Source organism: Macaca mulatta, chromosome 10 (genome assembly GCF_049350105.2).
Source record: "Macaca mulatta isolate MMU2019108-1 chromosome 10, T2T-MMU8v2.0, whole genome shotgun sequence".
In the NCBI taxonomy this organism is placed as follows: domain Eukaryota; kingdom Metazoa; phylum Chordata; class Mammalia; order Primates; family Cercopithecidae; genus Macaca; species Macaca mulatta.
Genome location: NC_133415.1, coordinates 70,012,569 through 70,026,581, shown reverse-complemented (window position 1 = coordinate 70,026,581; position 14,013 = coordinate 70,012,569). Strand labels below are relative to the sequence as shown.

At 37.3% G+C, this 14,013-nt stretch overlaps 1 protein-coding gene across 4 annotated transcripts in view; it reads left to right on the top strand.

Moving 5' to 3' along the window:
- The window catches only part of MACROD2 (mono-ADP ribosylhydrolase 2), a 2,066,868-nt gene that overhangs the window by 5,522 nt on the left and 2,047,333 nt on the right, over positions 1-14,013 (top strand). For all 4 annotated transcript variants that reach the window (XM_028828674.2, XM_015149520.3, XM_028828673.2 and 1 more), the window contains exon 2: positions 1,507-1,623. In XM_028828674.2, the coding sequence (XP_028684507.2) occupies positions 1,507-1,623 (117 nt within the window). The remainder of the gene's footprint in view (positions 1-1,506; positions 1,624-14,013) is intronic.

Sequence of the window (14,013 nt, the reverse complement as noted above, 5' to 3'; positions counted from 1 at the left end):
TGCAAAATTTTTCCTGTCTTTCATGAACCAGCATACATATTACCTTTTTTGGGGAGTTTTCCTGAGAATGTAGTGTAGTACGGTGGAATAAATAACATAGGGTGTAGTCTTTGACTAATGGAGATGTCTGTCTGAATTTTAATTTTGGCTTACTTCCTGAAAGCTCTCTTGCTTTGGGCAAACTACTTTGCTGTGCTTCATTTCCTTATCTGCAAAATTGGTATAATAATACTATCAATTTTATGAGTTATTAGGAAGATTATTTTAATGAGATTTATGTGTGAAGTACCTGGCCATAGTGAGTTCTTTATAAACGACATCCCCTGTAATTAACTGTAAGATGCAATTTGTAAAATATTTTCATTTTATCATCAAGATAGAGATATATATTTAAAGCCATTCTTATGTCATCTACACAAAGCTGTAAGTAAATAGAGAGTGCAATTGAGGAAATATCGTGGTGGTTGCCTTTTTTGTGCTCTTACTATTTGTACATACCTGTCTTAGTATTTTATTTATATAGGTACTATTTTGTATCTTACTGTGGTAGACTGTTTTTGCAGTTGATGTAAAGAAATGCCTAAGACTGAGTAATTTATTAAAAAAAGACATTTAATAGGCTCATGGTTCTGCAGGCAATACAAGGATAGCATTGGCATCTGTTAGGTCTTCTGGGGAGGCCTCAGGGAGCTTTTACTTTTACAGGGGCAAAATGAAGTGGGAGCAGGCACTTCACATGGCAAGAACAGTAGCAAGAGAGGGTTGGTGGGAGGTACCACACACTTTTAAACAACCAGATCTTACGAAAACTCACTATTTGAGGCTAGCACCAGGCCATGAGGGATCTGCTCCCATGACCCAGTCACCTCCCACTAGGCACCATGTCCCACATTGGGGATTACATTTCAACGTAAGATTTCAGGGGATATATATCCAAACCATATCGCGTATCCAGCATATCACCTGGCCCGTAGTAAACTATAGATGTTGATTGAAAGTGTAAATGAGTTTACTTATTTCTTGGACTACATTTCAACGTAAGATTTCAGGGGCCATATATCCAAACCATATCGCTTATCCAGCATATCTCCTGGCCCGTAGTAAACTATAGATGTTGATTGAAAGTGTAAATGAGTTTACTTATTTCTTGGACTACATTTCAACGTAAGATTGCAGGGGCCATATATCCAAACCATATCGCTTATCCAGCATATCTCCTGGCCCATAGTAAACTATAGATGTTGATTGAAAGTGTAAATGAGTTTACTTATTTCTTGGACTATCACAAGAGAGTCTTCATCAGGTTGTGATTTTTTTTCTCCCCTGGTAATACGAAATTTAACATTTTTAACATTTAAATACGGAGTCACTGGATTTGCATTGTGTTGTTCTTCAGGACTGTATCAACTCTTTTGTTAGCTTAACTTGGTTAATACTTAAAGTATAAACATAATTCCCTTGTTTAAACATTAAATACAAATGGAGATTCTGCTTTTATTTTGCAAGAACGTTTACTGAAGATGACCTTAGAAGAGAGACGCAAAGAATACCTAAGAGACTATGTTCCCCTGAACAGCATTCTATCATGGAAGGAGGAGATGAAGGGCAAGGGCCAAAATGATGGTAAGTTTCTTGGAACATTTTTTAGGTAGATATTGTTCCCATTTGTTTATGACTCCTGCAGGACAATTGTTGAGAGAAATGAATAACTGGCATTCAATAAAGCGATTAGTATTTTGGTATTTGAAATTATTGTTTGGCTATGATTTTGTTTTTAGTAACCTATGGTGTTTTTTAAGCTTAGGAAAGTATATTAACATAATTTGTGTTCTGAAATATACCACATTTATAATATGGTACTTCTTTTACAGGTCCTTTGTTTTTCTATTCTATAACAGTTCTTGGAGCAAATGCTATTAGAGATTTGCTGCTTTGGTGGTGTGGCCCTTTGAGTTTGCTTTAAATTCATTTACAATGGATTTTCTAATGTTATTTTAAGGATTGGGGATACAGTTGAAAGAGAGTATATTAGGAAAAATAGAAAAACCAAAGAACATTTCTTATTATTTTAGAGAATATATTTTGTATGGTGTGTTATTATGTCTATATATAAAGTATTTGTATGACAGAATTTACTCTCAAAGTCTTTATGATTTGGTGAGAATCTAGATTATGTTAGAATATAAAGGAAGTTTTAAGGATTAAAAAGGTACATGAAAAAGTTTCTAAAAACAACATAATAGATTTAATGGATGTTTAATATGCTTATCCTTGGATTAACACTCATTGGTATTAATGATCTGGATGTAAAGTTCAGACAAACGGTGCTTCTTAAGGTACTTAACAGTTGAGAAAGACTTTATGAAAGAAATGAACTTGAAACATGCTAATTTCACAGGTTGTGGTCTTAGATCGATGGAACTACACAGGGTACTATGGGTCCAGAAAATAAAGACTAGCGTGGAATTCGTATGGATAAAATCTTAAGGGAAAGATTAGGCCTTGGTGTCTGTGAAGAGAACACATTGACCTGAGGATTTGGGTTTTAGACACAACTTTGTTTTTCTAGAAAGGCAAAGCATGTGGGATTGGGAGTGAAAAGCTGTGGGTTCTTTTAGACCTTACATAGCCTGGAAACGTGTGACCTTGGGCAAGCAGGGTAGCAGCTCTACCCCAGGTTCTCATGGGGTCGTTGGACAAGCTGATTGGGATATGCACATCTGACTGTCTGCCCAGTGTCTTCAGTAAATGCAAGTTGTTTTAAGAATGGTCTGATTCCAAACTGGTAAGATTTGCCTTAAGAAGCCCCTGCCTGACCACGTGAGCATCATGGAACCCAAAGATGAAATGCTGCCCACCACCCCCATCTCAGAAGGGTGGGAAACCAGAGCCACCTGCATTGCCCCAGCCAGTCCCCACAGTGTAACAGGGTCTCCTTGGCAGCTGTATTCTAGAGTCTGGTTGTTGCTCTGTAAAGACCTTTAATAAAATCTTGTACAAAGGTTTTAAAAAAAAAAAAAGAATGGTCTGATTAAGACATCAGTGAAAGAGAAAAGAAAGCGCTGTATAATGAAAAGAATACAGGGCTAGAAATCAGGGGAACAGAATTCTGGTCCCTTATCTTACCTAAGGCTATGTGCCTCTTCATGTTTGGGTCTCAGTAATTTCTTTTTTTTGTTCATAAGCAACTGGTATTGAGTATTTCAGCAGCAGCAGCAGCTTTTTTTTTTTTTAAATGGCTACAGTTTGAGTATCCCTTATGCAAAATGCATGGTACCAGAAGTGTTTGGGGTTTGGGATTGTTTGGATTATACTTGCTGGTTCAGCATTCCTAATCCAAAATCCAAAATGTTCCAGTGAGCATTTCCTTTGAGCATTATGTTGGTGCTCAAAAAGTTTCAGATTTTGGAGCATTTTGGATTTTGAATTTTTGTATTAGGACTACTCAGCCTGTACTAAATGTTCCCCAAATCAGAAAATAATACATTGGATAAAATGACCCCTAACATAGTTATCCTCTAACAAGACACTGTATGTGTAATCCTGCCTCCCAATATGAGCTTTATAAGTGGTTTACAACTGCTCTGTGTGTTTCTTATTTTCCCCCTTACGCTGTTTTAAACTTGAAAGTCCTCCATGGGGAACAAGGTGATGTGATCAAAATTATATTTCTATTTTTCCTGAAATGTTACTTGCTCCTCTCTGTTGTGACCTAGAAACTGGTGACTGGCCTCTTCCTTTTTCATGAAGTGGAATGGCTCATTTTACAAGTAATATTTGTAAATATTTCTATACAATACACATTTTTTTTTTTTTTTTTTTGAGACGGAGTCTTGCTGTGTCGCCCAGGCTGGAGTGCAGTGGCCGGATCTCAGCTCACTGCAAGCTCTGCCTCCCGGGTTTTTACGCCATTCTCCTGCCTCAGCCTCCCGAGTAGCCGGGACTACAGGCGCCCGCCACCTCGCCCGGCTAGTTTTTTGTATTTTTTAGTAGAGACGGGGTTTCACCGTGTTAGCCAGGATGGTCTCGAACTCCTGACCTCGTGATCCGCCCGTCTCGGCCTCCCAAAGTGCTGGGATTACAGGCTTGAGCCACCGCGCCCGGCCTACAATACACATTTTTAATATGACTTTTTCTTGTGTTACCTATTCAGTACGCAGGTATTAGAAAATATTAGTCAAGAGAGTTTTAGTGTTTTAACAGTTTAAAAGATCCTTTAAAAATATAAATTTACAAAAAATAATAAAAGACAACTATACATATGGTTATACTTGAAAAGTTTAAGTCATTGCTTATACACATATGTGTATAGGTATTGATATTTATATTAAATACGGGATTTTAAACTAAGTTTTAAAAGAAGTCTATAAATCCTTGTCACTTAGTTTCTAATTGTAGGAAATGAACAATATTTATTGGGCTAGGACAGTATATCAGTTTTTAATTTAGTAGCTTATCGTTACTTACGTTTTTATAGAGGGCCATTTTTGCCTGAATATTCCTGAGTACTTGAATAGTTCTTGAGCTATTGCTTTTAATTTTTTTCTTGCTTTGTTCAGATTTATTTTACTTTAACCAAATGCTGCTTGTTATTATAGCATAGTAGAAAGTTAAATAAAAAAGAGGGGAGGGGCCAAATGTATTTGTAACAATGTGGGTTTTAAGCCTTCTTAAAAGGTAACAAAATATTGCCAAGGAACACAAAATCAGTGTTTGTATGGAAAGGTGGAAGCCAGTAGATAGTATTTTTACTTTGACTTGCCCCTTTGGTAATATTGGAAAGCCATGAATTAGAAGAGGAAAGAATGGGAGATGATTACCAAAAAATAAAAAAATAAAAAAAACCCAGAAACAAAAACCCCACCCAGAAAAACCCATTAAATACATAATTTGCTTGCTGTTTATGTTTGTATTTGTTAAACTGTTGTTAGCTAATCTCTAGACTTACATATTTCTGATTACTTCTTCCTCTGTATTACCAATTATGTCAGTTGCTTTATTGCAGGGATTTTAAAAGTCTTGCCTCTCCTATTGTACTATGTCTCTAGCACCTGCAATGGTGCCTTCTGGGTTGGTGGGGCTCAATCAGTAAGTTAAATATTGCCTCAGGAGTTAATAGCCTACCAGGGACAATTCTTTCTCCAAACTTTTTTTTTGAAACTGAGTCTCACTTGTCCTCTGGGCTGGAGTGCAGTGGTGCGATGTGGGCTCACTGCAGCCTCCACTTCCTGGCTTCAAGCGATTCTCCTGCTGAGCTCCTGAGTAGCTGGGATTATAGGTGCGCACCACCACGCCTGACTAATTTTTGTAGTTTTTGTGAAGATGGGCTTTTACTCTGTTGGCCAGGCTGGTCTTGAACTCCTCATCTCTAGTGATCTGCCCATGTTGGCCTCCTAAAGTGCTGGGATTACAGCCGTGAGCCACTGCACCTGCCGCTTTTTCCAAACTTTTAATGAGCACTTATAAATATATGTAAAACTAGAATACAGTCATGTGCCACAAAATGATGTTTTGGTCATTGACAGACTGCATATATGATGGTGGTCCCATAAGATTATAATACTGTATTTTTACTATGCCTTTTCTGTGTTTACATAGGTTTAAATACACAATGACTTACCATTGTGTTATAGTTGCCTACAGTATTCTGGACAGTAACATGCTGTATGGGTTTTAGCCTAGGAGCAATTGGCTGTACCATATAATCTAGGTGTGTAGTAGACTGTATACCATCTAGATTTTTGTAAGTACACCTTATGATGTTTGCACAGCAATGAAATCACCTAATGCCTTTCTCAGAACGTATTCCCATTGTTAAGCAATGCCTGGCTGTAGCAATGCATCCATTACCCAGTTTCCACAGTTATTATATGGCCAGTTTTATTTCATCTATACCAGTGCTCCCTATACCTTCCCCCCAGGCTATTTTGAATGAAATCACATATGTCATATCAATTTTATCTGTAAATGATTATCTGTATGTATGCATATGTATGTATCTCTAAAAGATGGGAGCATATTTTTGTTTCTTTACTAAAATACTATTATTACCTCTCAAATTTAAAATTTAACTTAAAATTTAATTTTTGATATAATTGAATATCCATTTAGTATTCATGTTTTTCCCATTGTCTCATAAAGGATTTTTTTTTTTTTTTTACAATTGATTTGCTTGAATCTAGATCTAATCACGGTCCATATATTGCATTTGATTGATATGTTCCTTAAGTAACTTTTAATCTATAGTTACCTCTCTCTGTCCTTTTTTCCTTCTTCCCTTATAATTTATTTATTGAATACACTAGGCTGTCCTGCAGAATTTTTTATATTTTGAATTTTGATTACTGTATCACTCTGGTATCATTGAACATGTTCCTCTATCCCCTTTATTTCTTACGAGTTGGTAGTTAAATCCAGAGGTTTGTTCAGAGTTGGGTTTAAATTTTTTTGAAAGAATACTTTATTGTGCATCTTTTTGCATCGTATTACAAGGCACATAATGCATCATTGTCTCTCTCAGTAGTGATAAGATTGATCCCTGGATTCATGTATTGTCAGCTAAATATTGTCACTAAACTGTCTGGTGTAAAGTTCTCTGACAATCTTTTACCTAATGGTTTTAGCAGCCATTCGTGATTATTGCTTAGATCCATTACTTTATTAGGGATTGCAAAATAGTGTTATTTGAATTTTATCATTCCTTATTTATTAGTTGGACTTCTATAAAGAGAAACTTTGTTATTAAGTCTTTTATTATGCAGTACAGTTCATATAGGAGAGCAGAATAAATACCATATTTCCCTTATTTACTGATTTTCAGATTGAGTTCATTCCCTAAAATCCTCCACAGGTAACCAAAGAGTTCTTTTTTTAAAATTTTTGACTATCATTTTAAATTTGCCCCTTCCTTCTCCCCTCTTTTCTGTCTCTTCCTCCCTTTCAACATGTATATTAAATGAGAATGTCCCAGTGGTTAACAGTCTACAAAGGAGGCATATATGTGTGTGTTTGCGCATGCATGTACATGTATTTATAGCTCCCATATAAAATACATAGAATTACTAAACAGTAGGCCCAGGATATGGTGGAAAGACAAAGGTAGATATATAAATGGGTGGATGGATAGATATGATAGAAAGATGGCATTACTTCTTTGTTGAGACAAGAGTTCCAGTTCTTGGGTTTAATTGTTATACCTTCCGTTCATCTCCTTTGCTACTACCGTGTTAAGACTCCGCTGGAATACCACCTGGAGAAGCAATGTTATTGTTACACTTTTTGGATGGAGTAGTGTTTGCAGAGACTCTGCCAGGCTTATGCTAATTTTCTGTGACTGGTTAGTATCAGGGAAAGCAGCTATAGCTATAAGTTTAGATTGTCTTTGAGTAATTACTTTTAATGTTTATACAGAACAGCAATGGGGAAAAATAAAATAATAATGAAGATGAATTAGGTGAAAATTATAAAATTATCTTATACTCAAATATAAAATATTTTTAAAAATTGGTCATTTAAAGAGCCATCTATGATAATATTATACTGAATGGGCAAAACCTGGAAGCATTCCCCTTGAAAACCAACACAAGACAAGGATGCCCTCTCTTACCACTCCTATTCAAGATAATATTGGGAGTTCTGGCCAGGGTAATCAGGCAAGAGAACGAGGTAAAGGGTATTCAGCTAGGAAGACAGAAAGTCAAACTATTTTTGTTTGTAGATTACATGATCCTATACGTAGAAAACCCCATCATGTCAGCCCAATAGCTTTGCAAACTGATAAGCAACTTCAGCAAAGTCTCAGGATGCAAAATAAATGTGCAAAAATCTCTAGCATTCCTATACACCAAAAATAGGCAAGCCAAGAGGCAAGTCACAAATGAGCTCCCATTCACAATTGCCACAAAACGAATAAAATACCTAGGAATATGGCTAACAAGGGAAGCAAAGGACCTCTTCAAGGAGACCTACAAACCACTGCTCAAGGAAATCAGAGAGGACACAAATGGAGAAACATTCCATGCTCAAAGATAGGAAGAATCAATATTATGAAAATGGCCATACTGCCCAAAGCAATGTATAGATTCAGTACTATTCCTATTAAACTACCATCAACATTCTTCACAGAATTAGAAGAAACTAGTTTAAAATTCATATGGAACCAAAAAAGAGCCCAAATAGCCAAGACAGACCTAAGCAAAAAGAACAAAGCTAGAAGCGTCATGCTACCTGACTTCAAACTATACTACAAGGCCAAAGTAACCAAAATGGCATGGGACTGGTACAAGAACAGACATAGACCAATGGAACAGAATAGAAAACCCAGAAATAAGATTGCACACCTACAACCATGTGATCTCCGACAAACCTGGCAAAAACAAGCAATGGAGAAAGGATTCTCTATTTAATAAATGGTGCTGGGAAAACTGCTAGTCATATGCAGAAAATTGAAACTGGACCCCTTCTTTACACCAGATATACAAATTAACTCAAGATGGATTAAAGACTTACATGTAAAACCCCAAACTAAAAATCCTGGAAGACAACATATGCAGTACCATTCAGGATATAGGCATGGGCAAAGATTTCATGATGAAGATGCCAAAAACAATTGCAACAAAAGCAAAAATTGACAAATGGGATTTAATTACACTAAAGAGCTTCTGTACAGTAAAAGAAGCTCTAAGAGTGAACAGACAAACTACAGAATGGGAGAAAATTTTTGTAATCTGTCCATCCGACAGAGGTCTTATATCCAGCATCTATAAGGAACTTAAATTTACAAGGAAAAAACCAAACAACCCATTAAAAATAGACAAAGGACATGAACAGACACTTCTCAAAAGAAGACATACATGTGGCTAACAAACATATGAGAAAAAGCTCAGCATTACTCATCGTTTGAGAAATGCAAATCAAAACCACAATGAGGTACCATCTCACACCAGTCTGAATGGCTATTATTAAAAAGTCAAAGAACAACAGATGCTGGTGAGGTTATAGAGAAAAAGGAACACTTATACACTGTTGGTGGGAATGTAAATTAGTTCAACCATTGTGGAAGACTGTGACGATGCCTTAAAGACCTAGAGGCAAAAATACTGTTTGACCCAGCAATCCTGTTACTGGGTGTATATACCCAAATGAATATAAATCATTCTATTATAAAGATAATAAAAGAAGGCGTATGCTCATTACAGCACTACTCACAGTGGCAAAGACATAGAATCAACTTAAATGCCCATCAATGATAGACCGGATAAAGAAAATGTGGTACATATACACTATGCAATACTATGCAGCCATAAAAAGGAACAACATGTGTTGTTCATATGCAGCCATAAAAAGGAACAACAACATGTCCCTTTGCAGGGACATGGATAGAGCTAGAAGCTCTTATCTAGAAGCCATTATCCTTAACAAACTAACGCAGTAACAGAAAACCAAATACCACATGTTCTCACTTGTATGTGGGAGCTGAATGATGAGAACACGTGGACACATTGCGGGGAATAACACACACTGGGCCTGTCAGGTGAGGGTGGGAGGAGTGAGAGCATCAGGAAGAATAGCTAGTGGATGCTGGGCTCAATACTTAGGTAATGGGATGATCTGTGTAGCCAGCCACTATGGTACACATTTATCTGTCTGACAAATCTGCATGTCCTGCACATGCATCCCTGAACTTAAATGAAAGTTGGAAATTAAAAAAAAATTGGTCATTTAGAAAGACTTTATATTTCAAATTTTTTATATATGTTTATCTGTATGACATACTATAATAAAGGAAGCTAGAGAAAAAGTGCTATTAAGATTGTAAGAGAAAATCTACTTACTGTTTATTAAGTGGGAGTGGGTCATCCCAAAAGTCTTCATCTTCATTGTCTTCACATTGAATAGGCTTAGGAGGATGGGGGACTGGTTGGTCCTGCTCTCTCAGGGGTGGCAGAGGTAGAAGAGGTGGAGGGAAGGTAGAGGGGGAGGCAGGTATGTGTGATGCAGCTTCACAGAAATACATTGTAATTTCTGTCTTTTTTGCGTTTTCATTTCTCTAAAAATGTATGGTACCAGTCCTTTAATCTTTTTTCCACTGTTTAGTTTCAGTGCCTATGTCATAGAATGGTCTATGTCATAAATCAAAAACAGTCTTGAATAATAGGAACCCTTCTGCCAGATTGTCTAGTGTCAGTTTGTTTTCTGGCACTGCATCTGGTATGTCTTCTTTCTCATTGTCTGACACTGGTTTGGTAGCATTCATCTCCATCAAGTTTTCTTCTGTTAATTCCTCTGGTGTGGTGTCTGTTAGCTCTTGAATTTCTCCAAGATCTGCATCTTGAAACCCTTCACCCCCTGCCCTTTTTGTCATATTCCCAATCTCTTTCATGATTTCCTTGATTGACTGTGTCATACATTCTGTGAAGCCACGTGCAACATCTGGACAAAGTTTTCTCCAGCACGAATACTGTTTTGGGCTTGACGCTTTTCATGGCTTTTTCTATAACAGCAGTGGAATTTTCAGTGGTGTAATTCTTCCAAACTTTGATGTTCTCTCTGTCAGGGTTCTCTTTCACGGCATTCACAGCGTCTTCCAAAGAATACTGTGTATAGTGATGCTTAAAGGTCCTTATGACCCCCTGATATAGAAGCTGCATTATGGACACCGTGTTAGGGGGCAAGTAGACCACTTTGATACCTGTGGTGTTGAACTCATGGGGTTCTGGGTGGCCAGGGGCATGGTACAACCTCAGAATAACTTTAAAAGGCAGTCTCTTACTGGCAAGGTGCTTCCTGATCAGGAACAAAGTGTCTCATTTTCTAGGCCTTTCTTGTGCAATCCAAAGACTGGCAGCTGGTGTTTATCCTTTTCCTTCAGGGCTTGGAGGTTAGCAGCCTTATAAATAAGGGCAACTTTGATCATAAACCTGACTGTATTTGCATAAAACAGCCTGTTCCTTCCTGTTTTAAATCTTGGTGCTTGCATCTCTTCCTTACTAATGAATATCTTTTGTGGCATTTCCTCCCCTCAGAATAGAGCACTTTTGTCTGCGTTAAAAAGCCTGTTCAAGTAGATATTCTTTCTCCTCAATGATTTTCTTAATGGCATCTGGGAATTTACCTTCTACCTCTTGGTCAGCAGTAGCTGTTTCTCCTATTATTGTGACTTTTTTTTTTTTTTTTTTTTTTTTTTTTAAGACAGAGTCTTGCTCTGTCGCCCAGGCTGGGGTACAGTGGCATGATCTTAGCTCACTGCAACCTTTGCCTCCCAGGTTCAAGTGATTCTTGTACCTCAGCTGCCCAGTTAGCTGGGGTTATAGGCATGTACCCCTGTGCAGCTAATTTTTATATTTTTAGTAGAGATGGGGTTTCACCATGTTGGCCGGGCTGGTCTGGAACTCCTGGCCTCAAGTGATCCACCCTCCTCTGCCTCCCAGTGTGCTGGGATTACAGGTGTGAGCCACTGCACTCAGGCTGTGACTTGTTTTAAGACGGACTTCTTTCTAACACGTATCAAACCATCCTTTGCTGGCATTAAAATTCTTCAGCTTTAGATCCTCATCTTCCTTAATGCTTTAGGTTGCCATATAATGACTTTGCTTTTTCTCAGATCCTATTAGAGTCTGTGTGTATGCTCATTCTTCTAGCAATCCTGCACTCACATAAAAGCTGCATTTTCAGTATGAGATTATCAGTATGAGATTAAAAGATATTTCGCAAAAAGTGCAAGGTTTTCGGGCCTGCGGGCATAGCTGTAGTGATGCAAATTTTCTTTCCTTTTTTAAATAATGACTTTTAGGCTGGATTCATGTATCTTAAATGGTGAGGGATTTCTGCTGCAGACCTCAATGTCAGGCACTTCAGCTTTTTCTTTGAATGTCATGACTTTTCTCTGCTTCTTGGGAGTACTTCCAGCATCACTAATGGCACTTTGTGTGGGTCCATGATGTTATTCAGGTTTATGGTATCGCACTAAACATGATGAAAAATATGAGACAACTGCAAGAGATCCACTTTTTTACTGTGATACGCAATTTACTGGAGAGACAGACTGTTCACGCAGAGGTGTTCAGCCTTACATAGCATTTTCAGTGGATACTTGAAATACTTGAGCTCACCACAATAGCAATAGGAGGCTCGGCTAAGAAATATTACAGTAGTACAGTATGTACTGTGGTTAATTTTGTGCAGTTGTGATTTAGTACTGCCTCTTTACCTTTGTTTACCTTTCTCTTGACTGTGAATGGTGCCATGTATGATCTGTAAGTGTGTACATAAGTTTTGATAAATTTTCATTTTTGTAATAGATTTGGGTATATTTTATGGTAGTAAATGATGAAACAGACTAGTGTCTACATGTAATTTAAGCATTCATGACATATTTTTTCTTAATTTTTGTATTTCTAGACTATGTGGTTTGCCAGTTTTTTTTTTCAAATTGTTGCAAGTCTCTAAAAAATGTTCCAATATATTTATTGAAAAAATGCATAAGTGGACCTGTGCAGTTCAAACCTGCGTTGTACAAGGGTCAACTGTACTTTCTAAGATTATTTTAACAACACATCAATTTCATTGTGTATTGCAGTGTGTACCACTAAGTATTATGTAAATTGTCCTTATATTAAGCTTTTTTTTTTTTTTTTGAGACAGAGTTTTGCTCTTGTTGCCCAGGCTAGAGTGCAATGGCACTTGACCTTGTCTCACTGCAACCTCCACCTGCTGGGTTCAAGCGATTCTCCTGCCTTAGCCTCCTGAGTCACTGGGGTTACAGGCGCCCGCCATCACGCCCAGCTAATTTTTTGTGTTTTCAGTAGAGATGGGGTTTCACCATGTTGGCCAGGCTGGTCTCGAACTCCTGACCTCAGGTGATCCACCTGCCTCGGGCTTCCAAAGAAGCTTGTTTTTAAAAATAATGTAGAAACAAACCCCCCAAATCTTTTATTTTTGGATGTATATGCACATGGCTTTGTGTTGACACCACAGGATGGAAAATTCTTCCTTTATATTTCCTAAGTCTGTAACTTCATCACATATTCTTCTAGTTTTTGTTTTAACATATTAAATGAATCATGTTAGTAAATATTTTGGTCATTGTAAGCAGATACTTTGACATGGGTTGCAGACTGGTGGTAGCCAGAGACAACTTTTCCTTTCTTGCTCCCCCCTACCCCCACCCCCAATAATTTTTGCATATTAATGTCTTCTTTCAGATGTATTCATTAAAGTTGACAGATAAATTGTATTTCATAATGTTTTTATCTTTTCCGAAATACCTAGTTACTGAATTTTCATCAAAGTGTTTAAAACAAGAATTTAAGTGTAGCTTATTTATTTATCTAAGCCTTTGATCTAGAAGCAGGTTGAGGATTGCTGATGAAATAAATAACAAAATATCATGCCAGGGCAATGAAAACTAAGATTTTTGAGCACGAGAGCTACATAAACTTTAATATGATGAGAATAAATTGGCAACAGTTCATACAACAATTTAGAGGGTATGCAGTTTCCACCCTGTAATAGCCTTTTTGCTTCTCCAGAGTTAACTCATTTGCCATTTTTTCCTCCTGCAGATATATCCATTCTTCTTTCATAGCTTTTCCATGTTCACTTATCATACCAGTTCCTCATTTAATTTTCTCTGTTTATAACCCAATACATCTATTCTTTCTTGATTAATCTTTACTTGCTTTTCTTTTCTTTCTGGTTTTTTTTTTTTTTTTTTTTTTTTTTTTTTTTTTGTTTTTTTATTTTTTTGTTTTTTTAGATAGGGTCTCACTGTTGCCCAGGCTGGAGTACAATGGTGCAATCATGGCTCACTGCAGCCTTGACCTCCTGGGCTCCATTGATTCTCCTACCTCAGCCTCCTGAGTAGTTGGGACTACAGGTGCACACCACCGTGCCCAGCTAATTTTTTTTTTTTTTGGTAGATGTGGGGTTTTACCATGTTGCACAGGCTAGTCTCGAACTCCTGGGCTCAAGCAATTGGCCATTCAAAGTGCTGGTATTACAAGTGTGATCTAC